The sequence below is a fragment of the Ursus arctos genome, unplaced genomic scaffold (assembly GCF_023065955.2).
Source record: "Ursus arctos isolate Adak ecotype North America unplaced genomic scaffold, UrsArc2.0 scaffold_1, whole genome shotgun sequence".
Taxonomy (NCBI): domain Eukaryota; kingdom Metazoa; phylum Chordata; class Mammalia; order Carnivora; family Ursidae; genus Ursus; species Ursus arctos.
The window spans coordinates 107,023,983-107,050,538 of NW_026622763.1; the positions used below are offsets into that span (position 1 = coordinate 107,023,983).

The 26,556-nt window shown below is 59.1% G+C and overlaps 1 protein-coding gene across 6 annotated transcripts in view; it reads right to left on the reverse strand.

Moving 5' to 3' along the window:
* Positions 1–8,081: 8,081 nt before the first annotated feature.
* The window catches only part of HDAC4 (histone deacetylase 4), a 301,426-nt gene continuing 282,951 nt past the window's right edge, over positions 8,082–26,556 (reverse strand). For 4 of the 6 annotated variants that reach the window (XM_048213944.2, XM_057306129.1, XM_044380445.3 and 1 more), the window contains 4 exons: positions 25,903–26,036; positions 13,610–13,694; positions 13,055–13,196; positions 8,084–12,675 (listed from right to left, as the gene is read on the reverse strand). In XM_048213944.2, coding sequence (XP_048069901.1) covers positions 12,636–12,675; positions 13,055–13,196; positions 13,610–13,694; positions 25,903–26,036 — 401 coding nt within the window. In that variant the 3' untranslated portion in view covers positions 8,084–12,635. Of the gene's footprint in view, positions 12,676–13,054; positions 13,197–13,609; positions 13,695–25,902; positions 26,037–26,556 lie in introns of all 6 variants that reach the window. The other 2 variants (XM_044380446.3, XM_044380448.3) reach the window with 2 other exon arrangements.

Below are 26,556 nucleotides of genomic sequence, written 5' to 3' on the forward strand. Positions count from 1 at the left end.
CCAGACGGAGTCGTCTTGGGATCTTTGACTTAGTTACAACCACACAGACCCTTTTGCCTTTTTTTTTTTTTTTAAGATTTTATTTATTTGAGAGAAAACGAGCAAGTACGAGCTCTCAGCGGGGAGGGGGGGTTCGTGCGGGGGCGGCGGAGAGGCAGAGGGAGAAGCAGGCTAAGCCCGATGCCAGACTCGATCCCGGGTCCCTGAGATCACGACCTGAGCCGGAGGCAGACGCTTCACCAACTGAGCCACCCAGGAGCCTCAAGAGACCCTTTTTCTAAATAGTGTCCTGCTCACAGGTACCAGAAGTTAGGGTGCAGGCATTATCTTTTGGGGGCCACCGTTCCCCAGTCTGCCTGTCTCGGTGGGAAGGGGCTGGCTGTCAGGAGGCAGTTCCCCGTCCCCACCGGGCTTAGCCCAGGAGGGGGCTGCAGCTGGGTCAAGGACACCAGGGCTCAGCCTCAGGCCCTGAACCACCTGCCCACCACCACCCAGGTGCCCCGCTCCCTGCTCTGGCTGCCACCAGCAGCCTCTGGCCATCTGGGGAAAAAAGCCTCCAGAGGCTCAGAACTGATCTCTGGCTGCTGGCCAGCCACGCAGACCTGCTTCACCCCGTCTGCTCCCCGGGGGGTTTGGAGCTTGTCCTCAGGGGAAATGGAAGGTAGGCCTGGGCCTGAAGTCACTGGGCACCGTTAGCCTCAAGGACAGCCCAGCCTCCCCAGCCACCTCTCTGTGTCTCTGGCAAGTATTTGGGGCAGGGGAAAGGAAAGGTTGCCCTGGGGACACGGAGGATCAGAAGATGAAGGGTCACCTGGAGACGTGCGGAAAGGCGTTCCTGGCGGAGGGCAGTGCCCCGCCCCCACCGCACTCAGCCCAGGAGGCCACAGCGGGGTGGTGTCGTGGCTTCCAGGAGCCCCGCCGTCCAGATGCGGCAAGCTCCCTGAGCTGGTGGTGCTACTGTGGGGCCTGCGGTGCTAAGAGGGCTCCCGGCGTGAAAGCCTGTGTCCTCTGCCCGAGTGGGCTCCGCGGGCGCTACACACACCCCAGGCTGGGTCCCGCAGCGCACACTCGAGGCCCGAAGCTTGTGTTGCGGGGCCGGAGCGCTCGGGCCAGAGGCCGAGGCTGGGGAGAACCCTAGGGCCCGGGCCACCGGTGAGGAAGCGGGGGCTGCTCAGAAGAGAAGCGGATGGGCGGGCTGAGGAGGGGAGCTGCGGCTAGAGACACGGCCGGGGACCCCAGGCTCACCTGTGTCCGCCCGGGCCTTCGCGCTGAGGGTCCTGCTCCAGGACAATGTCAGGGGAGCTGGAAGGGCACCCCCGCAGCTGGCTTCGCCAAGCAGCTGTGCCCCCGCCGCGGACAGACACCAGCGGGCCCAGCCGACTCGGGGCGGGGGCACCGCCGTGCTCTACCTGCATGGATGCTCTTCTGGCTTGGGGCGGGCTCTCAGGGGAATGTGCTAGAAAATCCACGTTTTCCATTTGTCTTTGGAATGGCTATCAAGTTGAGACAGGTGTTCCGTGGGACCGGGGCTGGGAAGTGTGGCTTGAAAGCGTGTCTTCCCTCACGCGGACAAGATGTATTCAGAGTGACACGCGTTCTTTCTCTCGGAGAGACGCTACCCGCAGAGCGCTAAGCCCTGCTCTCTGGATGTGTTCTTCGGAGGCACACCTCTGCTGCACAGGACCCTTGCACCCCACCCCCCACGGCCACACTGCCGTCCGCGCCCAGAGGCCGTGTCAGCCCCTCCCGGATGGACGCGGCCCGCACGCCCGGGCACCAGCCCACTCCCGACTGGTAAATATTTCCAGGTGTTTCCCACTTTTCACTAAGTAATGCCGAACCGAGCATCTCTGTGCAGAAAGCATTTTCTGTAATTAGATTTATGTCCTTGGGACAGATTCCCAGAAGTGAAATTAGCGGGTGGAGGCACAGACATTTGGAAGGTTCTTACTAAATATTTTCACGTCTGTCTGTAGCCGTGACCCTCCCGCCAACAATGGCTTTGTGACTCACTGGTGTCCGAGCACCATTCCCAGCATCTCATGGACTGAGCCGCTTAAAAATAGACAACCTCCAAAGAGTGCTTCTCTCCGTGACTTTTACGATTACTCACAAGGTTCACTAGAGTTCTGTTTATCAAACAATTGTATCTCACCTTCTGTGACTTGCCTGCGATTTTGTAGAAATTCGTATGAGCTTTGCGCAGAGGACACCCTGTTGCCCCTTGCTCAGACACTTGGAATCTGCTGTTCTTGCCTCTCCAGTGCCGGCATCTGATTTTCATTCAAATCTTTTTTTTTTTAAGATTTTATTTATTTATATGACAGAGAGACAGCCAGCGAGAGAGGGAACACAGGAGGGGAGTGGGAGAGGAAGAAGCAGGCTCCCAGAGGAGGAGCCCGATGTGGGACTCGATCCCGGAACGCCGGGATCACGCCCTGAGCCGAAGGCAGACGCCCAACGACTGCGCCACCTAGGTGCCCCCTGATTTTCATTCAAATCTTGACCTAAAATCGCATCCATGGCCCGGCGGTTAGGAACGTATTGTGGGAAGAAATTAAAAGAGCGGGTGTAGTGTTTCTGCTCAAAACTGCAAACAAGCCAGGTCCTAATCACACGTCAGGTGCCATCCCTACACTGTGGGGCTGTCAGGGGACTTGAGGCGCCACCTGCCCACACTCTCCTTTTACAGATTAGGCAAACCGAGGCTGCTCTGGTTCAAGGCCATCTCTGCCTGACCCCCCTTCCCACCGTGGCATCCGGGAAGCTTTCGCTGGAAAGGGGCAGGGCTAGAGGGAAGCTTCTGCGGGGGGGCGGTGGGCTTTGCCCTGTGCCACGGGAAGCTCCCAAGGACCCCCGGCCCCGCCCGCCGCTGGTCTGCACCCAGCCCACCCTGGGTGCCTGGGAAGCCTCCACGCGCTGGGCCCCCAGCTGGGACAGATGGCCGTGCAGGAGGAAGGGCCTTCTCCCAGCTGGCCTCATCCAGCGGTGAAACGGACCACGGGCGGTGGCGAGGCCCCATCTGCTGAGGCTGCGGTTGAGAGGAGGCTGGTTCAGAACGGCGCTGGGAGGCTGAGCCCGGGGCGCTCGGTCCCAGAGGAGCGGCTTCCTGATCTGGTTCTTCTGAGGACGGCTGCGGGTGGGGAGCAGACAGAAGCCCCAGCGCACCCCTCCCTTCCCCGTGGGTGGGCAGGCTGTGTGAGCCGGGCAGTTTGGAGGGACCAGCGGCATGTAGTGGCTGGAGCCCGGGAAGGCAGCTCGGTACACTCGGGTGGGCGGGACAGCCGCCAGGGAGGATGGCCTGGCAGCACACGGCCGCTGCGCCGAGCGGATCAGCCCCGGTCCAGACGCCCCAGTGAGTCGTGCTGGCGGGGCTCGTCCTGCTCCAGAGTCACTGCGGGGCCCGTGGCCTAGGGCCCAGACGTCACCGATTAACAGGAGGGGCCGGCATCCGAGCAGCCCTGAACTCAGATCCTTGCCCTGCCTGTCGCCGCTGTGCACACTCCCGCCAACGACGTGCGTTGCAGTCTCCTGGGGTGTGATGGGTGTGAACACTCCCAGGCCTCAGGCTTCAGTGGACCTGACACAGGGCGTCACACGTGAGCACTCGCTAGGGTGGAGCCGCGACCACCACGGTTCTCCGCGTCACCGTCTGGGACCCGTGCCGCGTGTCGTCGCCAGCCTCTGGCATCCTGTCAGAATCAGTGATGCCTTCATTTCCTAACTCCTTAAATTTGGATTCCAGACTTTTCAGGGAGGCTGTCTGGGTGGTCCTATCTGTAGCCGGACAGGCCTGGGGGGACATGCTCACACCCCCAGGTACGCCCGCCTGTGTGCCGATGGCCCACGAAGCCACGTTGTGCAGGTGCTTGGAACGTAATGGAGTGGTCACCACGTCTCCCTCGGGAACGTGTCTCACGGGTCAGAAATACGCCGTGAGGCCCGTTCCTCCTTTAAACCAGGTCCACCGGGCTGTTCAGACGCGGTGAGCAGCGGGACCACTGATGCCACTTGCAGTCAGCATTGTGTGGATGGCCGAGCGCCCGTGGGCGGCCCACGGAGCTTGGGCTTAAAGCAGACGGACACCCTTCTGAACAAGAGCATTTCCCCACTGCAAATGCGTTTATTCGCGTGGTCGCAAGCCAGCGGCCCCTGCAACCACCGGCACTCTTAGCATTGTGGGAAACTCCTCCTTCCTGCCAAATTCGGCTTTGACTAAAACTCAGCTTAGGGTACGATGCAGAGCAGAGCAGATTAAAAGTAAATTGTACAGGAATTGGCTTGTGGATTCCGAGTTCCTCCGTATCTTCCTAAGGCGCCACCGTGGCCTCCCTGGGCTGGCGTGCGGCCGCCCTCCCCTGCGTGGTGTTCGCGCCTCCCCAGGCTGGCGGCTTCTGCCCGGGCGAGCTGGAGTCCGGCTCAGGGGGAAGGGCTCGGAGCGGCCTCCGAGGACGGTCAGATTCCCTGTGAGTGGCCTCGCCAGCGGCCCCTCACCCTGAGCCCGTGAGACTCAGCCCCTCTCATCCCGTAGATGAGTTTTTGTTCATTTCCGAGACATACTCTCGACACTGGTCTGGCATCTCTTTGAAATGTCTGTTTCCGTGAGGATGCAGCCGGAAGTGCTCCCCGGGCATCGCTGCCCCGCGTGAGCAGACCTTGGCTTCGGGCTGTGCCACCCGGCACCGTCTTACCCTGATGCTCCCGGTCCCGCTCTGGGTGTGGCCTTACTTGGGGGCCTCCTTTCCGATGCGACTGAGCATTTGCCCTGCGTTGCATCATCCTCAGGGGACAGCACTCGCCCGCCGGACTCCAGGAAGGGAGAGGGCCTCTGGCCCCCAGTCACTGTCTCCGTCCAGAGTAGGGGGGCTCCATACCTTACATCTTTCCAAGAACACCGCTGCCTCGCAGGTGGAGAGACTGAGCTCCCAGAAAGGCCCTGGTGCCTCGATGGCCCTTCTGCGCCCGGCTCCCTGGTGGCCATGCTCTGTCTCTCGGTAACTATTCTGTTTTCTGTAAGAACAGGACCGCCACGCCCCACGGGGCCCCGGGCGCACGGGCGTGCGGAGCACACTTCCAGCCCCCTGCAGCCACCGTGGCCATGGTATGCCGGGAGGTTTAAGCAGAAAACATGTGCGCAGAGTCTGGTAAGGGTCCTTGAGGAGCCCTTGGGGGTGCTGGGGCAGGCCCTGGAGAAGGCTTGAGAAGGCTCGAGAAGGCCCCAGGAGCGGTGAGGGATGGTCTCAGCCGGTAGGAGCGGGACTTCTGGGAGACTTCGGTCCAGGTGGTCTGGGCCTCTTTGGTCTCTCAGGACGGATTTCTGTCCAGCTGTGGCTGTATGGAGGTGGGGGTGAGCTTGATTTATACTTTCTGGGGATTTAGACACACGTGAGGCTCCCTTTGAATGGTTGCCTCAGGCCCCGCGAATGTTTGCGGGGAGCCTGGTAGATCCCCGCGATCCGGCCACGCACTTCGTCCCGCGTGTCACCGCCTGAGACTAGCGGTTGCTTCATCTCCAAGGGGCCTGGTTAGGAGACTCGACGCGACGGCCGCCTGATGTCCACACTGCCGGTTGGGGATTCCAGCTGCCCTCAAAGACGGACTGTATCCATGTTGATGGGGGACTGTGTCAGGGATGCCTGACACCCCAAAACCATACCCAGAAGCTTGACGTGGGGCAACTGTGTTCCCACCACCTGCGACATTATGTGTTTCACGGGAATCAGATCTGAATTCACCGAGTCTTTCAGTTCTAACGCAGCCCAAAGCCCAGCTTCCAGTTCCAGGCACTCAGTCATCAGAGGACTTGGAAGCGGTATGAGAAACTGAGAGCACTGTCCCGTTACGTTTTCTGTGCCCGGACCCCGCCATGCGTGTGGGTTAGAACGCCACGCTCCTGCCCAGCCCTCCGAGAAACAGACCATGTCCCTTCACGCGTGAGGCAGCGACATAGCTGTCGGCCGAAGGGTTGATTGTAAGTAGGAACGTGAAAGGCATCTCACAATTAAAATGCGTCGTACTTATTTAAACCATCTACTACTACCACTCTCTTAATTCCTGGTGGAAAGACTCCGTATCCGGACGCTGAATGAAAAGCCTTTGCCATCTGTAGCTGTGCCTGTTTACTGTTTGTAAAAAGTGTTGGGCCCAGAAGCTTTGTAATGATTGCCCACCTGTTGCCTCTGCAAACACACCGAGAGGCGTCACCGTCCTCAAGCCTTCACCAAGCGGTGGGCTCCGCGGTCACGCCTGCCTCGGAGCTGGAGCCCACGCCCTGCGTGAGCAGGGGCCACGGGCGGGGTCCGCGAGCGGGCTGGTGTCCTCCACAAGCACACTGCAAGGGGAGTAAGGAGGGAGGTGAGCCCACAGGGCCGAGGGGAAAGGGACGGGCCCATCCAACGCTGTGTGAGGCCCTGGCTTGAATCCCGATGGAAACAAACCGGGTGTAGAAACAACTGGGGCCATCTCAGTGCTGGTGGATACCTGATGTTAAGGAACCGCCAGTGTTTAAAGCATGACACGGTGTTACATCACATTGAAGGAAAAAGCCCGTATCTTCCACGGGTGTCGACTGAACATACAGAAGGATGACGTGCGACCTGGGACTTGCTGGGAAACCAGCCTGCCTGTGGGGAGGGGCGCAGACCGCGCACATCTGGGGGCGAGGGACACGCGGGATCTCGGGGCTGTTCTCTGCGCCTCTCTCATGGTTGACTTTTTCCCGTAACGAGAGAGAGGGAAGAATCCCAGGGCGAGAAGGTACTTGAAACTTGCAACGGGTACGGCATTGGCACCAACGTAGTTTAAAACTCTGCTTCCCAACTCTGATAACCACCAGGTGTCGGCCGAGAAGACCGAGCCCTGGAATGAATCCTCCATTCCCCGTGTTTGTGGAGCCCCGTGTTTTCATCTCTGGGGAGGGACCCGCACAGGCTCTAAGCATACGTTCCAGTAGGCGAGGCCGACGAGCCAGCAGGAGAAGCACGACCCCGCCAGGGGCGCCTGTCCAGCGTCCAGCCTCAGCTTCGCTGCTGCGCTGGGGAGACTATGGGGTGCGAGGAGCAGAGGTCCAGGCCTGGGAGAAGGGACTGGGCCAGGAGGAGGTGAGTGAATCACAGGCATATTCTGAAGGCAAAGCTGCTGGAATCTGTGATAAACCACATGAAGCCCGGCCTGGCCAGGCGGCTGGTTTCCCGGTGTGGGAGTGGGTGTGGTGTGGGCAGCCGCTGGGCCCCCCGGTCCTGGTGTGGATGCCCGTGCACCCTCCTCCCTGAGTGTGGACTGACCTCCTGACAGGCTTCTGAGTGGCGACGCCTCACCACTGAGAGTAGGTGATTAAAGGCCTGTGGCCAACTTCAGGGTGCGTTCTCCCTGCCTCCCCTGCTCTGGGGGCCGGTGGCGAGGCGGCCCTGAGGAGTGGCCCACGTGGTGAGCGAAGGAGGCCTGCCCACCACCGGGCAGTATGCTTGGAAGGGGGTCCCCCACGGGAGCGCTGCGGACAGCGTGACGGGCGCCTCGGGAAGGACCTGGAGCCAGAGGCCTCCTGCTGAGCCGCACGCGGGTTCCTGCCCATAGCAAGCGGGCTAGTGACCGTGAGAGACCTCAGGTCTCTGTGCACCGTGTATGAGGGAGATGGCCGGCAGAGGGAGAAGCCCAGCTGCGAAGGAGGCTGGGGCCCACAGGGAGGGGAGAGAACGGTCCCAGCTGGCGTCCACCCACCCCCCATTCCCACTGATCAGTCACTGAACGTGGGGGTCCACAAGGGGTGTGGCCCTCGTGGGGGCGTGGGGCAGTCACTTGGGGGTGGCAGTGTGCTGCTGGGGGCTGGGTGGCCGAGGGGGGGTTACAGACTCGCTCCCTTGGAGGAGGCTGCGAGCGTTTGGGGGAAGAAGATGGTGCAAGGACGTTTAAAGTGAGGACCTGCCCACGGGACCCGCTGGTGCGGGCAGAGGGTGCCAGGTGCACCGTGCGTCTGGGCCCAAGGGGCCGTGTGCGTGGGTTCAAGCGACTCCCATCCCGAGATGGGGTGGGGGGCTGGGGTGGGGGCGGCCAGCCCAGGGGCCCGGCCAGAGGCAGCGAGGACGCGAGCACACGCTGGGAACCAGAGATGCTGCTTTATTTACACCACAAGAGCAACAAGCTGTCTGATGAGGTACAAAACGCTGGACTCCGGGGGGGGGGGGGGGGGGGATGGAGTCGGCCGTCAGAGGAGGACACCGTCGTCGGGGAAAACCCGCCCACACAGAACGAAACGAGAATGAGAAAACCGCGAACAAAATCTCCAACTCCACTGGGCAAAAGAAAGAACCGTTGGAAGGTCCAGACAATCAGAGAGAACAGATTACATTACAGAAGAAACAGGCGGCCGCCCCCGCACGGGCCCCCGGCCGAGCGCGCACAGGCGCCACGGGGGACACGGCGGCGCGACGCGTCCGTGAGAAGCTCTTGGGTGAACAGGGTCAGCCCCCTTATATATTATATATATGTCTCATAAACTGGAAAATAACGCCTCCACTATGGGGCACACACACCGAAAACCCAAACAAACAGACTGTCCGCTTTCTTCTTCTTCCCCTCGGAGACTTGCAATCCCGTCGGACTTGCAGCGAGCCGCGCGGGAAACGAGCGCCGCTCCGCGACAAGGGAGCCGCGGCCTCCTCCGGCTGCCAGGTCGATCGTCGGCCGCGGTGCTGACCCGGGTCCCGGCTGCGCGGCTGAAAGTGAAATCTTAGCCGCGCGTCATCTAAGAGCAACGAGAGAGTCAACACAGCTGTGCGGAAAGGGGCGCGTCGGGGCCGCGGCCTGGCCGGTCCTCCGTCGGGGTCGCCGGTCGCCAGCCCGCGGGCCCTGTGCAAGATCAAAGGGAACAAACAAAACAAAACAAAACAAGTGCCTCCAAGTCAACTGAAGAGAGACGGGCAGTTCACTTTGAATTCTGTGTCGTTTCCCTAAAACACTGTTTCCACATAAATACAATAAACTCTATTATTGGTATGTCACAAGTGCTAGATAAACTTTTCTTCTTAATATGACAAATGTTTAAGTAGTCCTTTTTAGTTTTCTTACAATAAAAAGTACAATTTCTTAAGAAGAAGTTCAATAAGACGCAAACGTCCCCCCCACCCCCGACTCTCCTTCAAGGTTTCATGTGGTTTTACAGAAAAATTTCCATCTTTTGTATCTGCAAATGTCGTGAGGGGAACAAAAAAGGCATTTTTCTTCTTCCCCGAAGCTGCCGAGTTTGGCGTGCAAAATCCGTGTACACTATAGACATGCCGGTCGTACAGTCCATGCAACCTCCAGCCGTAGGGACTTAAAAAAATAGAGTCATATATGTTTATATATATATTTATATATGTATCAATGCCCGTAAAACACGTGGGCCCAAAAGTCTACAAAAAGAATGGAATGAGCACATGGCTGTGACCAGTAAAGAAGGAATGTTCTGATCGAAAAGTAAAACCCACAATCCTGCCGCCGGGGCCGCTTTCACGTCCGAGCAACGCCCGACGGTCCTTCCTCTGGAAACAGACTTGTAAAGTAAGTGGAGAAAAACTGAAACACTCTGACAACGTGGCCCTTTGGAGCCGAGGGGCTGGCGGCCGCCTGCTGGTGGGGCTCGGGCACGTCGTGCGCGGCTGGAGCCGAAAGGGCGGGCGCCGCGCGTCCCGGCGGCGTCGTGGGGTTTCCCGCGAAGGGACATAAAGTGCTCGCTCGCTGACCCCTGGCCAGTGCCCCCGAGGCCTTTGCAAAGGAAGAAAAAGGCTAAAGGTGCAAAAGGGCCAGAGAAGGGAGGTGTGCCCTGCAGACCCTGGGGCAGGCCCTCTGCTGTCTGCCCTGGCGGCGGGTGGCGGGGAAGGGCTGAGTGTGTTTTCAAAGAAAAGAAAAGGCTACACGGTAATGCTTCAAGCGCGTCCGTGGCACTGGAGTGAGCTGACAAACGCAGCGTGCTCCCCTGCCAGGCCTCTCCGCGGAGGGCGTCACCCCAAAGGAGACCGGGAGGGAGCCCGCCAGGGACAACGCCCTCACCCAGTCAACCGTAAAAAGCGTGAGATGACCTCTTCCTCCCTAAGAGCCACGGCCGGCAGGCGGCAGGGGGTTCCATGGGCCGTGCAGGGGCAAGGGCCCAGGAGGCCACGGGGCTGGGGCCCGGGTCCTGTCGCCGCACTCACCGTGCCTGGACGGCCAACGTGGGCTTTGGAGCAGAGCGGGGCCGGCGGGAGGAGAAAGCCCCACGGGCCCCAAGACCTTTCTGCCCTGCTCTGGGGACCGCTGTCCTGGGCCTGACCACCAGCATCCGACGACCAAGCCCATCCAAGCATTTGGATTTGTTTGGCCAAAAGTCCGGCTGCATCAGTGTCTCCTTCAGAAACTACCCTGTGAACGCGACCGAACTCAGAAACGTGGCTCGGGGTTCCCTCCTACGGGAGCACTGTGCCTGAACTCCGTACATGCTTTGGAATGAAATTGGTGGCTTCAAGTGCTGGAAAATAAGTTACCAGTAAAAGTGACGGTCAGTTACTGTCAACGAGAGAAAGAGCAAAGACTGGCTGTCCTGGTCAGGAATCTGTGCTGTCCCTGCAGGCTCGCCAGGCAGCAGGGGCCCCTCGACTCCCCGCAGCCACAGGCTCCAAAATCCGGGGCCTGCTGCTTCCGGCCAAGACCCCGGCCATGCGGCTGCGGCAGGGAAAACCCCCGGCAGGTGTGGGCCTCACTCGGGCCCCATGCATTGCTGACATGCTTTAAAAGGTCTTTGGAAAACTGAATTTAAAATGCTGTCCTGACAACGTGGTCAGAGAAGTTGAAACAGGAGTTTCATGAGTGCTGACGGCCCGTGCTGTCTGGCGAGCGACCCTGCCATCCTGCCCACAGCGCAGTGGAGGGGGGGACACAGCACCCCTTGTAATACTACCGATGTGGAGGGAAGAGGAGCCCCCGGTCTGGACGCAGCTGCGGGGACAGAGCTGGGACAGACGCCCCGCTGGTGTCACCGTGGAGACTGCACGCCCCCCAACTCCCTTGAGCTCACTTTCTGAAAACGGCTGCCGCAGAACACTGCTCACTGTACAAAAATAAACAAAGATGAAAATAATAAAAAAAAAACCTTTAAAAGTTAAAAAAAATGTACAAGCAAGAATTTAGAAAGAAAGTTTAGACATTGTTACCATTCAGGAAACTGCTAAATGGTGAGAAAAAATGTAAAATTCACAAAACAATGCTTATTCAGGACCTCTTTGTGAAAAATTCATACAAAAATCAACAGCAAATTTATATTCTTTGCTATAAAAACTCATTAGGTACATATGTGCACGGAGGCTCGGAGCGGGAGGGGTCCTGTCCGAAAAGAGCGGGACGAAAGCACGCACCTGCAGGTAGCTGCCCAGTGGCGAACGTGTTGGCGATCTGAAAGCTATCCAACCTGCAGTTTGAAAATACACGGGTTTCAAACGAGATCCCTTTCCGTAAGCACCTTGATGTCTAATTCACAAGTCATTCATTCGCCAGGGACCTTTATGATCTGCATTTATTATATATATATACTTTTTCTATAAATGCATTATAAATATTTTATCAAGATTTCATAAGAATCAAGTTTCTTAGCTTGGAATACATTGGAATATATATTATACATATATATATTTATACCTAAAATTTAAGCAATACTTCATGCTACTTGCTTTTCATAAAAAGCATTCCGATCATAACACTGGAAGTGTGCCTAGGACATGCTTCACAACCAAATGGAGATGCTCAATTGTTCTATGGTGTAAGAGAAAAGAACACTTTGGATTCATTTAAAATTTGTTGGACTTCAAACCCCCAACAGTATTTGCCACTTTGCTGGAGCTCCCTCCATTTTGCTTAAACAGCACTAAAGCAAAACCGGGCCTGCGGGCCAGCGGCCCCCGGAGCCCCCCACCCCGGGCAGCACGCAGCCACAGGAAACTGTCCCACCAATTCCTGCTGTTTATTTTTTCTTAAGGCATTGTTCCTCAGACGTCAGAAAACCCAGCCACAAAAATCCATCAGAGCAATAAAAAAAAGGCACAAACTCGCATCTTCCGATGGCTTCGAGAAACCAAAGCCAGCTCCCACAGGCTCCCGTTTCTGTGTGTCCAGCTCTCCCCTCGCACGCGCGCCCGCTCCGGCCCCCCGCCCCGTCGCAGGCCCCGTGCGCGCCGCTGTGGCTCCCGGACGCGGCCGGAGCCTGAGAAAACGTTCTCTTGAACAAAAAAAGAAGCTACAGGATGCGTTGAGTGGTTTACACGGAGACTGTGGAATTGTGGGTAATAATCAACTGTGAGCACCAGTTTTCATCAGTGTGTTTTGTATTATTAGATCTTTGATTTTCGTTTTCCTTCCCTCGCGGCCACGAAGTGGGCAGCTCTGCCGCGAGCCGCCACAGGCTTCCTTCCTCCGCGGCCTCCGTCGAGGGAGCCGAGAGCCCCGCGTCGCGTGGGTCCCGGGTCCGCGCAGGGCCACCCGCCAGGGAGCCCGGGGGCCGGGCGGGCGGAGGCCTCCCGCTGCTGCTCCAGCCGCGGTCAGAGACGCGGGCAGGCCGCACAGAAACAGGAGCCTTCTTGGCGGAGCTTCGAGACGGGGACAAACAAACAAGAGGCCCGCAGCTTCGCGGGAGGCTACAGGGGCGGCTCCTCTTCCATGGGCTCCTCGTCGGGTCTGCCGCGGCACCGGGCACAACAGAGACAGAGAGCCGGCGGGGTGAGGGCAGTGCTCCCCGCGGGCCGCCCGCCTTCGGTGCCCTCCCGCCGCCCACCCCCCGCCCCTGGAGGGCGGCCGTGATGGGGCCCCTGCTCGGGACTGAAGGCTTGTCAAGGGTTTCCACGGCCTGTCACGCTGGAGAGAGGTGGCCGTGGCGGCTGCATCTCCAGCAGGGACACCTGTCCTCCATCCCTCCATCCCTCACTGGCCGGCCGTGTATGAGGCTGGGCCACGTGGAGAAGCCACGTGCCTCCCCCCACGACAGCAGAGGCCCGGGTTGTCCACAGAGGCTGGCCCCGCAGGCAGACGGGCCGGCCGGCGGGGCAGAGACACTCACCTCTTCTCGGTGGGCTTCACGCCCACGGACAACGAGGCCATGGCGGTGACGGTCTCGGCTTCCTCATTCTCGCACTTCTGGGCCTCTACCAGAGAGTGCCCCACCGTGGAGCAGAGGCGCGGCAGGGAGCGCCAGTACTGGCCTGGGGTGGGGGGACAGGGTTACAGGCCTCCCCCGGCTCAAGCCTGACTCCTCGCTGGCACCGTTAAAGCCCCTCTTCCAGGAGCCAGAAGCCAGGGAGCACCAAGCTCACAACTCATAAGACTGGCTCCTGGGAGAAGCTGCCAGTGGAGCCTAGTCCTCCCCAAGGCACGGGCACCTGGAACGGGGCGGGGGCCGGGGGTGGGCTCCCAGCCAGACCCTCGGAGCCGAGGGGGCCTCGGCGTGAGGGGAACGTGAGGGGGGCCGGGCCGGTGGCTCGGCGTTTGCTCACACACGGGGTTTCTCAGCAGGGAGGCTGGCGGGAACCCAGCGTCTGCACAGGGCAGACCCGCTGACATGACCGTCTCAGTGACTTGGGTCATCCCCCGCCCCCGGGTGGCCCAGGCAACTCACTGTGGATTTCAATGACTTTCTCCATGGACCGGACCGCGTTAGCATTGGGTCTCTGCTGTAAAACCTTCTCTGGGAGAGGATCAAGCTAGAAAACAATATATAAATACACAGTGAATGTAAAGGGTGTCGGTCCCTGTGTGTGCTGCAATGGGACGTTTGAAGTCGACTTCTTGAGTGTATTTGTGGACAGAGAAGAAGAAAAAGCCAAACTTGGCTTTGCTATTTACCGTACACCTGTAAACAGAAGTAGATTTTCTTTGAGATATTGTTCTCAGGAGACGGTCAGGGGTATGCGTGAGCTCCCGCGTGAGCAGACGCCGCATCCGGGAGCGGGCTGCTGCGGACGGATGTCTGCTCGGGACCTACCGAGACACCGTCTACACCACCGCACAGCAGGAGGGAAATAATGACCGCTTTTCGGAAATAACACTTCCACGTCTGTAGTCTTACAAATGAGAATGCCTGAACATCCCGTTGACGGTTTTCTTCCCAAAATGGGGAAACGGTAAAAGAAAGAAGAAAGAGAGCGGAGTCTCTCTGAGGGGGGCTGCGCTCCCAGTGTTCCCTTCAGTGCAGACCGCAGAGGATAGTAAGGAGGCACAAGTCCATCAGAGAACCATAGGGCACGCCGGGGCGTCCCCAACATGGCAACCAAGCACGCTGTGGAAAGACACCGTGGAAACACAAAGATAACTTTAAAAAACTTTAACTAATTAGACAAGCCTACAAAACCGGGGGAGATCTGCTGGGTTCCTGAAGGAAGCTGGAGCCTTCCCAGGGCGGTCCCATATCCAGGGACAGGGTGGGGGCTGTGCAGGCTGCTGAGAATGACCACAGCCCCTCCAAGGATGAGCCAGGCTCAAGCAGACGACGTGCCCGCAGAGACAGCTGGTGGGGAGGTCTGTTCTTAGCCTGGGCTCTGCAGAGAAGGAAGGGACACAGTCTCCCTGAGAATCCGCCTGGCTCACACGCTGTAAGTGGAGGGGCCGGGCGCCCGGCAGGGCAACCGTGGGCCCCCTCGTGAGGCTGCTAACCAGTGCTTCCATTCGGCTCCAAGACTCTCGGGTCCCCGACCAAGAACATCATAAAACACAGAAGTCAGCCAGTGCGGTCTGGGCTCCGGAGAAGCCAGCAAGGTCTGCAACGCCGCCCCCCAGTAAAAGGAACCAGGCTCCTGGGAGAAGTGGTCTTTTCCGAGGCTGGGGTGGGGGAAACGGAAGAGCCCGGAGCGTCCTGCAGTATGAGACGCAGGGAGCGCTCAGGAAGATGACGGGCCGGCTAGAGGGACGCACGTGAGGCCGGGCGGGAAGGAGCCACATGGCACGGTTCTGGACCGCCGCTCAGAGCGCGAGTGTCCAGGAGTCCGTGCTGACGAAAACCAGTGACTGAATGCGTAACAGGGAGGAGACACACGCTCCTCCAGAACGCCACGCGGTTTGTGTGCACACACCCTCTCCAAGAGGCGGACCCTCCCATCCGGCCCCTTGGGGTTAAGCGGACTGCGCGTCCTGACCTCTGGCCAGAGGGTGCGTGGAAACAGGGGAGAAGGCAGCCAACACCGCTGTACGCAAGTGCTCGCGGTCACATCAGTGCGAGGGCACTGCCCGGGACAGAAGGAGGACACTCCACCCCCGGGGTCTTCTCCCCACTCCGATCATAAGGGAAAAATAAGATGAACATACACTGAGGGATAGTCTACAAAGTACCTGACTAGAGTTCTTTGCTGAAAACTGATAGCATTTCAAAAACGACAACCAAGGGAAGCCTGAGAGGCCGCCGCAGCTTGGAACTTCTAAAAATGAAAACAGCAGAAACTGGACATGCTTATCTGCTAAGGAGAACACCGGTAACCTGGAAGCAACAGCTGAAGAAATGACCCTGAACGCACTGGGTACACGGTAAGCGGGCAGAGGGGGAGGGTCTCTGTGTCCCGGAGGGTGGGGGACGAGACCCGGGCAGGAAGAGTCAGGCGAGACGCCCACACCCTGGGTGCATCAGAGCCAAGGCGCAGAGCACCGGAGACGGGCAGAGAGAGCAACAGGATGGGGTGTAACAGAGAGAAGGCGACTGTCGACCATGACTGTGGGTCCCGTCAGTCAAGAACGAGGGCAGGGGGCACCTGGGTGGCTCAGTCTGTTAAGCGTCTGACCCTTGGTCAGGTCATGATCTCAGGGTCGTGAGTTCAAGCCCCATGTTGGGCTCCGTGCTAGGCATGGAGCCTACTTAAAAAAAAAAAAAGAGGGTGAAATCACAACTTGAATACAGGCAAACAAACAGGATAAGTTGACATCGGTGTCCCTCTCCCAGGGAACGTACGGCACGTGCTGAAGGCACAGTGACCCTGGGTGATGGTCTGAGAAGCGAGGAGAAACGACGGACAAAGAACACAGCATGAGGGCAGGAAAGGCCACGGACGCAGGGGCTACACGGAACAACAGTAATGGTGTCGAGTCAGCGAATAGGGAGGAGGGAGGGAAGAGGGGGAGAGGCCGGTCAGGGACTGCACACACACTCCGGGAGGGGCCGGGGCTGCTCGATGGAGCCAAGAAACATACAGGACACAGGCCGGCACAGGTGCGCCTCGGGCAAGCAAGTAACTTTTCCGTAAAGCCACGTCTAAAGGGGGCATGCTGTGTTTGGTCTGCGACCCCACCTGGGTCCGGGGGCCACGCGGCGGAAGAGGGCACTGACCACGTCACGGGTACGTGTGAACATCTGTAAGGATCGCCGCCGGGAAACGGCAACCAGCTACGTATCTTCCCACCCAGCGGAGGGAACGGACGGAGTGTGGGGGACCCTCAGTCGTGTGGGGAGAAGGCAGAAAAGGTGGGCCAACGCGGCACACATGAGACGCAGAAATGAGTCTGAAAAAAGCAAAGCCACGAGAAACAAGGTGCAACCAAACCCACTGTAAGGATCAGAGTCTCCACTTAACGGGCAGCCTGTGGACTGGCGATTAAACTCATCACGAAATCCAGCCTCGCGCTGTTTATGAAGGAAGCGTCTGCGAGAGGAGGGAGGCTGGAAGGCAGGCCGCGGAGAGCGGGCGGTGGGTACCTGTGTGACGCCCGTAAATGGAAAACCGTAGCTGGACGTAAAGGATAGCTCTACGTGGTGACGAAAATTTCAATTCATCAGAAGGATGTGCTGACTTAAGTTTGTGCACATTTGGTAAAACTGCTTATCACACAGGAAGCGAACATGGCCAGAGCCAAGGGAGGTGGCACGTCGTCCTTAGAAGGAGCGGACAGCAGTCAGCAGAGAAAACCACATGTGAAGGGCGCCATGGGCGAGCCTGGGCGACGGACAAGGTGTGCGAATGGGGCGGAGGACGTGCGCTCCCTCAAACACGCGTGGACGTCTGTGCAAGCGGACCACGCTCCCCCTGCATGCAACGCCTCCACACCGGTGCTCAGCACAGCTAGAAACGGCGCACGAATGAGAACCACGAGGCCCTGAGGCTGGAAGCTGAACAACATACGATCATGGGTCAAAGAAGTAATCGTAGGAAATCAGGAAGTGCTTAGAAATGAAGAGCAACGAGGATGCCACCCATCAGCGTGTGAGATGCAGCCAACGCCGAGCCTTATGTGGACACGTCAGAACAAGTAGGTGCTCAGTTTACCAAGTGATCAAGAGCACAGTCCTGGGGAAAGAGGTAAGAAAATACACAGAAAAGGGGCAAAAACAAATTTTGGAAAAGGAAGGATATTGTAGCTGAAAGCTGATTCTCCGAAATGCCTTAATTAGACAAGTTCCAGGAGGACTGGGCAAGGGGGCCACCAAGGCACAAATGTGTGCCCACAGTGAAAGGGGCCACGGCACGGGTGCAACGAGGAAATCCAGCTGAGGCGGGCGAATCTCCATGGCCCAGGAGAGCTCTCCCGGTCAAGAGAGAGGTCACTCTGCTCCTGCACTCAGTCCTCCAGAGGTCAGAAAAAGAGGACATGCCTCGCTGTCCATCAGTCCGTCCATCCACCCATCCATCTGTCCAGTCATCCACCCATCCGTCCAACTATCTACCGATTCATCCGTCCATCCATCCATCCACCCACCCATCCATTCAACCACCCACCCATCTATCCGTCCGTCCAACCATCCATCCATCCGTCCAACCACCCACCCATCTAACCATCCACCCATCCGTCCGTCCACCCATCCATCCACCCACCCACCCCTCCGGCCACCTGTCCATCTGTCCATCCCCCCATCCATCCGTCTGTCCATCCACCCACCAGCCCATCTTGCCATTCGTCCACCTACCCATCCATCCAATTTCCCCTTCTAAAATGAACAGGAAAAATATGGTCTAGTAGAAAAATGGGCAAAAGCCACGAAGTTCACTAGAAGAGAAAGCCCAAGCTGCTGACAGGCACCTGGGAAGGCGCTCAGCACCAGCAGTGGTGCGGATGCACCTGCCCCACCCTGAGCGCTGTTCGCCTCCCACACTGGCAGAGCTCAAATGCCAGGATGCCAAATGTTGCCGAGGCCCTGTGCGGGGAGCTCACCCTAGCCGCCAACCTGCGACAACCCACTGGGTCCTAGGCAGGGGGGACAGAGAGGTGGAGCCACAGCGGGACGGCTCTGTGCCCCAGCAGCTGGGACCCCTCGTGGAGACACCGGCATCCCCGAGAGCGGCCTGCTCAGCCAGGTCCTCTGTTGGGGGCGGTGAGGAGCAGAGCCCAGGCTGCTCATGGCCCCGAAGCTCCGCCCACCGGGTCTGGGTCTTCAGAGCCCGCTGCATCCTGCCTGTCCCACCCTGGCTCTAGCACTTGTCAGAAGTTCAGTTTTACCACTTTTAAGAACAAAAAGGGTTTTAGAAATGTAACTCATTCCATAAATTATCACTCTGAAGCAGAGGGGTGCATTAGAGCGAAGAAGTCATGCCTGGCTCAGCTGCCCCCCAGTCCCGGGGTGGGGCTCCCCACGGCCAGTCTCCCCAGTGGGACGCACACTCCAGGGGTGGCTGGCCCTCCAGGGTCTTACGTTGCCCTCCCCCCGACACCCCTGCCACAGTCATCTCCCCCGTCTCGAGCCACCTCAGGGGTTCAGCCTGTCCCACACACTGGCGCAGCAGCTGGGCTGGCAATGGGGGCTCGCTCTTTCTGTCCCAAGCACCTGGCGTAGGCTTCTGGAAGGTGGAGGCCTTACTGTGTGCTTGCATGAGGAGCACACAGGAAGAAGGGTCCTCACCCCGTGCTGGCGACCTTGTCTGCTCTGCCTGTCATGCAGTTACATGGAATCCAGGGAAGAGATCACGACAAACCTAGGGGCAAAGTACCCTCCCGGGGGCGGTGTGCACAGAAGCCCGAGGGGACAGCCCCTGGGAAGACTGCGTGGCGGTCTCCGGGGTCTCAGGAGAAAAGGGGTAAAGGGACAGAAGGAAGGCAGAGTGAGCAGTGTTGCCGGCTGGTTTCTGCGGGTTTCAGTGACGACTGGAGGAAGCGGAAGGGGTCAGCACGAGGCTGCAATGCGACTGAGAGTGGGAGCCCCTGGACACCGTCCCGCAGGCTGGTGCCTGGTCGGCTCGCTCCACCGTCACGCAGTAACCCGCCCTGGGCTCTGCTCCAGGGCCAGAGAGAACACGGACCGCTTCTAGCCTCGACTTAAGAAAAAAGGACCAGGAAAGGGGAGAAACTTTATGACTCAAAATATTACCCCCTTACTAGTTGGGATTCGATTCTTTCATTTAATATATATCTTCTGGGCAGCCCACTATGTGCAAATTCCTGTTCCATAAACTTGGGGTTGGTCAGTGAACAAAGCAGACACCCCTCCCCGGCCTTACAGCGTTTCCTACTTGGGGAGAGACCGTCAGTAAGCTAAAACCATTCTGGATGAGTAAACCCAAGAATGTCTGAAGGTGTTAAATGCCATGAAAAAGTGCACAGAGGGGTCCTGGGACATGGGGTGCAGGTGGGTGGGCTGCTATGTCCACGTGGGGCCAGGGTGGCCCTCACGGAGCTGGTGACCTTTGAGCAAAGACCAGGAGGAAGCAGGAAAGGCGAAGCCACGGCTCTGGGGAGCACAACGGGCTGTGGCCAGGCAGGGGGAGGGGGCAGAGTGCTGGAGGGGAGGGCAGGTCAGGCTGGTGCAGAGCAGAGGGGGTGATCTGGTCCATCCCTGGGGGGCAGAAGTGACTCTCCTACAGGCAGGGCCGAGTGGGGGTGCAGGCATGGGGAGCAGAGAAATGGGAGGCAGAACCCAGAGGGTCTAAGGGACAAGAGAGGCCGTCCAGCACCACTGCTGGGCGTGTGGCCACACCCCTCACATGCCAGACCTCTTGGGGTCTTTGTGGTCTGGAAGGGAGCTCAGTGGAGGACACTTGATGCCAAAGCATTGCACTTGTGCTGTGGGCCTCCTTTGGGAGGTGGCTCTTCTGGGGGGGGAACAGATGGGCCAGCTGCAGACAGAGTCCTGTCCTGAGCATGACAGACCCCAAAGGAGACCCCAAAGCCGCCCTTCATGCCATGTTCACCCTTGCCTGAGTCTGTAAGACTTCAGAACCAAATTGGAAATTAGGCTTATCAAGTTCAGTCTTTAAAAAGCTGGCCTTAGCAAAATTGAGCAGGAAAACACTCAGAGACCGTCCAACACTGAGGACGAGAAAACTCTGCCCCACGCAGATCACCCTTGGTCTGGTAACACCTGTTTGCGGCTCCCGCTGTCTTTTTAGGTATGGAAATCGTTTTTCTGCTCCGTTTCGAAGAGCTCACACTTCAGGCGAGAAGGATCAACAGATTACAGCATCCTGACAAAACGGTTGTTAAAGTACGCTGGCAGAACTTGGGTCAACGCTCATGCTTTTCAGAATACACAGAACTCTACACAGTCGGGAGTATCCGCGCTGGCTGGGAAAACGTCAGTGATGGCAGCGCCAGGGCCCTGCCCTCGGGTGCGCCTGTCCAGTCCCCACTGGGGGCCTTTCTCTGGCTGGCACCAGGCCATGTCCATCACCCAGCAGGTGCGCCTGCCCCTCCCTTCCAGAGGACGCAGAAGACGTCACAGGAGGACCACGTGCAGCTGTGTGACCCCACACCCACCACACGCACACCTGCCCATGCCCACCGGGCCCTGGCCATTCCCAGCCTCCCCACGGCTCCAGCCTCTCTGTTCCGAGTGCCGGTGGTCCCGTGGGTGCTTTCCCTTCTCTCGAGGGAAACCCCACAACCTTCTTGGCCTCAGCAGGGCTGCTCCCCAGGGACAGATTTCAGTCCTCGTCCTCCTTCCAGGGGCATGGGCACATGGACCAAGTGCCAGGGGGCTCTGTGCCCTCGGCTGCAGTCACGACACTCTGCCTCTGGAGGGACCTCCTGGGCCACTGCCTGGTCGCTCCCTGACGCTTCTGCTCCCACCTCATGCCACTGGCGTCCTTGCCAGCTCCCTGCTGTCCCTGAGCATGTCCATGGCCGCTCACGGCCGGGGCCCGGGGTGACACTTCCCAGGCCCACCACCTCCCACGGCTGTTTTGGGGCTGACTGGAGAAGTCAGTGGTGGTTCCTCGGCTGTGCGGAGCACCGGGAGGACAGCTGTCCACCCACTCAGGCACGGGGCACGGACCTCAGGCTGACAGTACAGCCGGCACTCGGTAGTCGTCTGGTGATGGCGAGTAGCCTGCCTTCCTAGCTCTGGTGAAAACACAAATGCTTATAGGATACAACCAAGTTTTAAAAAACCAAACATAAGCCATAAAAGGGCTAAACGTCACGATTCCCTTTGATAAAATGTCAAGGGCTCAGACTCCGAAGCTAGCAGGCAGGTGCGCCCACACCGCCTCCCACTCACCCACGACCCCTGTGAGGCAGGTCAAGCCCCCTCCCCCTCGCACCACCCCCCTCAGTGTCCTCGTCTGCAAAATGGGGCAGCGGGGCCCCAGCAGCAGGGCTGGGGGGAGCTCAGTGGGCTCTGATGGCACCTGCGGGGGTGGGGGACGATTTCTTCCGGGTGAGTGTGCCTCCACCCCCCGCGTTGGCCCCATTCCGCTGGGGCCGGGGGCTTTGGCGGCTGCTGTGTGTGGAAGCTGGTTGGGCCAGGGGCTCCCGGGGAAGCAGCTGGGCAGTGGGGCAGACCAGACCACAGCCAGAGGATCCCTTTGTTCCTGGCCTGGCTGAGTTCCCTAAGATCCGACGGTCACTTGCTCCCAGAGCAGCTGGGGAGACAGCCCCCTCAGGTTCCCTCCAGCCTCGCGGAGAACCTCTCCTGTGTCTTTGCACTGACCTTAGGCGGCCCTCCTGGTCTCGCCGCCCCCCCCCCCCCCCGGCTCTTCTGTCTTGCTGTATCCTTGCAGCTGTGATGGCCTCTTGGAAGAGGACGAGGGATTAAAACAAGCTCTCACAAAATGTGAGCCCTGTGAACACAGGTGTTTCTTGCTATCGGGACCCCGCTCACCTGCCATCCTGGGAACTGAGCCAGGTGGCCTGTGACCACTTGGACCCTCACCCTCATTCTGGAAAGGGGCCCGGGGAGGGTCAGCATGTCACCATGTGTCCTCCATCCCACCGTGACCATGAGCACGGGGCGAGGAGGACGCTCTGTGCAGGAGGAGGCACAGCTCCTCTGACTTCGGGCCCCTGGCAAGAGCCTGCCTTTCTGAAGGTCAGTCAGTAAGGACCTAGGAGCACGAGGCCAGGAGCACTTCACTGGGACGCTGCATCCCCAACAAGCATCTGCATGCGGCCAACCTGGTCGCCGCTGGCCTGAGCCAAGCCTGGCGTGTGAGTGCGCGTGCGGGCGTGTGAGCGTGTGCAGGCGAGGGGGCACACAGCCAGCTGTAAGGGTCTCTGTCCCCATCGTGGTGTCTGTCTCTCTGTCCCCATCTCTGTCCCCGCCTCTGTGTCCCCGCCTCTCATGCGAAGTCGGTGTGACCACCGGGAGCTGTCATACCTCCTTTTGTAAGTGTAAGGACGTAACAAAGGGGCCAAATTCCCTGATGACACCTTCCTGGACACGGGTATCACCCGACCCCCCAGGCTCCACTGAGCTTGGACTTGGGCTGAAAGGTGGCACTCAGCCTTGAAATGGCACATGATTCCACAGGAAACGGCCCACATAACCCCTGCTCCAGGGGTGACACCTGCCCCGGGCCCCTCACTGCTGCAAGCCAGCCCGGCCTCCGTGCCCACCCACGGGGCTCCCGGCACCTCTGTCTACACTGCTTGGTCCACATACCACTTGTGCAACACACTGAAATGACCTTTCATCGTCGACTGTCACCGACAGTTGCAAACAACTCAAAGGTGAAACCGTCACATAGAAGGGCTCAGGGGCAAGGCCTTCAGATGCCCCCACCCCACCCCAGCTCCCGCTCCACCACCTCCCTCCAGGCAGCACAAGCTGTGCACAGCTGGCCGCTGGGAGCGTGTGCCAACGTCCGCCACACCGTGCTGCAGCCCTCAGAGGCTCAGGGCACAGGAGTGCGGCTCGGCCCAGCTTTCCTGCCTTAGAAAGATTTTTAAGAGACCTTGATAAGCTAGTGCTCCCTGCTCTTCGATGTGCTTCTTGTTGGAAGAGCGAACACCCAGGAAGCAAAAGCAGGCATGCGCTGAAAGTGAAGCTCTTTATTGTTATTTTAAAATAACTAGTTGTCAAAATCAAAAAGCTTCAGGACGGTTTGGATATTTACTCAATTGCCTTTAAACTCTAACAAAAAAGGGGGAGAAGACTGCTTTATGTGAAGAAGGAGTGGGTAAAATGTGGACACTTTAAAAAGCAGACTGGTATTTTATTCTAGAAGAGTCAACTGCATTGCTAACCACCTGACCAGGAAGGAGACACGTCACAGGGCTCTGAGGTCTACTGGTGACTCAGCTGCAAACCAACACCAAGCCTGACAGAAGGCTGTCAGGAGACAACAGAGCCACACCCCCATCACTGGCCGCGGCCTGCCCCAGCGGCGGCAGGGAGCACGAGCTCCGGAGCTCATGGGGCTGGTGGACGCAAAGCAGTTCCTCACGGGGAGCCGGGCCCGGCGACTCTGGCTGCCCGTCCTACTCACCCTGGTGCTGAGGGTCTCGACTCTCCCCCTCCAGCCCCTGGGCTCAGCCACCGAGGGCGCTGCCCCAGAAGGCGCGTGGAGGGTTTCCTCCACGACTGCTGCCCGAAGACTGTGCCCACTCGGTCGCCACCGTCCTCCATGCCTGGTGCCACACTCCCCAGGGCCACCTGGTCTTCCTGTCCTTGTCGGGCCAGCTCACACACAGGACACGCACAGAGCTCCCCGAGGATCTGACCCCAAATCAGGCCATGCTCACCCGCGGTCCTGCACTTCTATGGCTGATACCAGCACCTGGGTCCAGACCTCACATCTGTCTCCAAACACCATGCTGTCAGCTCTGTCCACCCTGCGCCTGGAGGGCCACATGCCTCATCCTGCTGTGTCCACAGCGGGCCCTCTGCTGGCCCACCCAAGTCAAAAGGAACAATGCAGACCGCAAATGGCTTGAGGACAGAGCCCAACATCCTATCAGTGGAGACCTGCCGACACGTCATCATCCCACCCTGTCTTGCTGGATGCGGTCAAATTTGATATGTGCCTTTGAGGGCCTGCTTGAACCCCGCTTTGCATCTCCCGTCACAGCCTCCTCAAATGCCTTGTGGGCCCTGCCGTCTGCTGCATGTCCCCGACGGGGGTCTAGGAGGGCAGCCTTGGGGTGAGCCTGAACCCACCCTCAGAGACGTGCTTCCTGGAGGAACCCTAACAGGGGCTCAAGCTTCCAGGTGGAGATAATGCGGGGACAGAGCCCCACTGATCAATCTATGGTGCATGAGAAGGGCCTCAACAGGGGCCTTCCTAGGCCAGGCAGGGGCAGCCCTGCTCGGGGGAAGTGGCTGGTACTCCTCGCATCACCCTTTCCCAGGGCTTTGGGGCCTTCTGGCCTTGGCGTGTCCCAAAAGGGCTCAGTGCAGTGGGAGGGGTGCCCTCCCTACCAGGGCCTCCTTGACTGGAGCCCAGGATGTAACCTGACAGCCATGGGGTAAGTCTCCATCTTGGCCTCCCTGGCACCCACCCTCCAAGCCACTCTGCTCTCCCAGCCTTCTTCTGGACGGGACATCAGGACTCCCCACAAGTGGCCCAGGTATCCCAGCACTGCCCACGCCATATGGGGTCAGTGCGGCAAGGCTGGTGTGGCCTGTCCTCCTGAGCTGTGTCCTCCAGACTCATTTCAGGGCCTTGTCACTCGGGCTCCCTTGAATCTTGGTGGTGACCAGCAGGAGTGTGACCAGCACAGGGACAACAGCACCCCCACTGGATACCCAGAGAACCTGCCCTACTGGACATCGTCCTCACACGCTGGGAGTCCCAGGGGACGGCATGGGAGCAGAGCTCGTGGGCTGCCTCCAGGCGTCCCCCACGTGGGCCCCTGGCACCTCGCTGCTGCAGGCCAGGCCAGGGGTCCAGACACCCTGCCCACGCCCCCCTGAGCAGCAGCTGGCTTGCTTCTGGGACCCACGTGGTGATGCCACAGCAAGCAACAAGAGGGGCCGGGACCCACCCCATGCTCCTTCGAGGGGGTCAGGAGGTAGGTGTGGGACCCCATATCCAAAGGCCTGTGGATGGATTCAGAATTTCAGGAAGAGCATATTTCCGAAAATCAAAGTGGAAGCTACAGGTAAGTTTTGTGTCACAAACTTCAGAGGCTCAGCAAGCTGCCAAGCATACTGTCGAGGGTGCCACCTCCCCTCCCAACGTCCGGTCCACCCACAGCTGGGCACCCCCTGGCTGAGGAGCATCAGCCAGGAGGGAGGGGCCCTGGCCCACTGTCATTCCAGAATGTGACACTCCCAGGGACTCTCTCCCTTGAACCCTTCACTCCCTCTCCCGTCCGGACCCTCTGAGCTCATCTGTGCAAGCCAGCGTCTTCCTGATTTTGTCCTGTGGCCTCAGTGGGGACACAGCACAGGGCCCCCAGCCTGGACATCACCTATGGGTTCAGAGCAGGGAGCTAGGGCTCCACACCCCAGCCTGCGAGACCAGCACAGTGACACCGCCCCCAGAACTTCCCTGAGAACCTCCCTGAGAACTGTCCACAGAGAAGGAAGCAAGATTAGAATATTCTCAACATAACCCACATGCAAAGGTGAGCACCCGAAAATACAGGATCCTGAACCACCTTGATAGGGAAAAGGATTCTCGCTAGTCCTCTTGCTCACCTCCTAACCAGAGAACCTCGTCAAATGGTAACAGTCCTACTGTGGGGTGAGCATGAACCCGGAGCGGGAGCACAGATGCAACAGCCCCAGGTCTGGGCCCTGAGCCCACGACAGAGCAGCCCTGGGCCCCTTGGTCCTCCTACCTCGTTGCCCAGCAAAGCAGAAACACATGCTTCCGAGGCGTCGCAGATGGCTGTGAGGTCGTGGCCCCCCTCCAGGGCCAGAACGATCCGGCCGCCGGCCAAGCCCATCAGCTGCTTCGTCAGGTGCCCGAAACCTGCAAGAGGAAACGGGAGACGCGAGCGGAGGATGAGGGTGGGCCGCGGAGCCGACGCCTGGCCGGGGATCAAAGCGCCCAGAAACGCATTACATCACATTCCAGAGACCCTGGGGGTTGGCGCTCCGGAACACATGACAGAGGCCAGGTCTGACTGTGATAAATTCACTGAAGAATTTCAGTTTGGGTCTCTTTTTGATCCGTTTGAGAGCAGGAATTATGGTTTTGGTGCTTTGATTTTATAATGCCACAAATCATCTCGTTTGGGGGAAGGAAGGGACCCCAGGAGGAGCCCCTTGGCTTGCACGCTGGGACTGCAGAGGGGGGAGCATGAGTGCGTGTCCGTGGCTGTGCCCGCACAGCCTGGAGACCGGAGGCCCGGGGGTTCTGGTCAGCAGTGCTGGGCACACGCGTGTGCGTGTCCATTCGTGGGCACATGCACCCCCAGGCGGGCCCCTCCCGGACTCTCACACACCGCGTCTGGTGGGTCTGGCTTTCACCAACAACCACAGCACGCCCC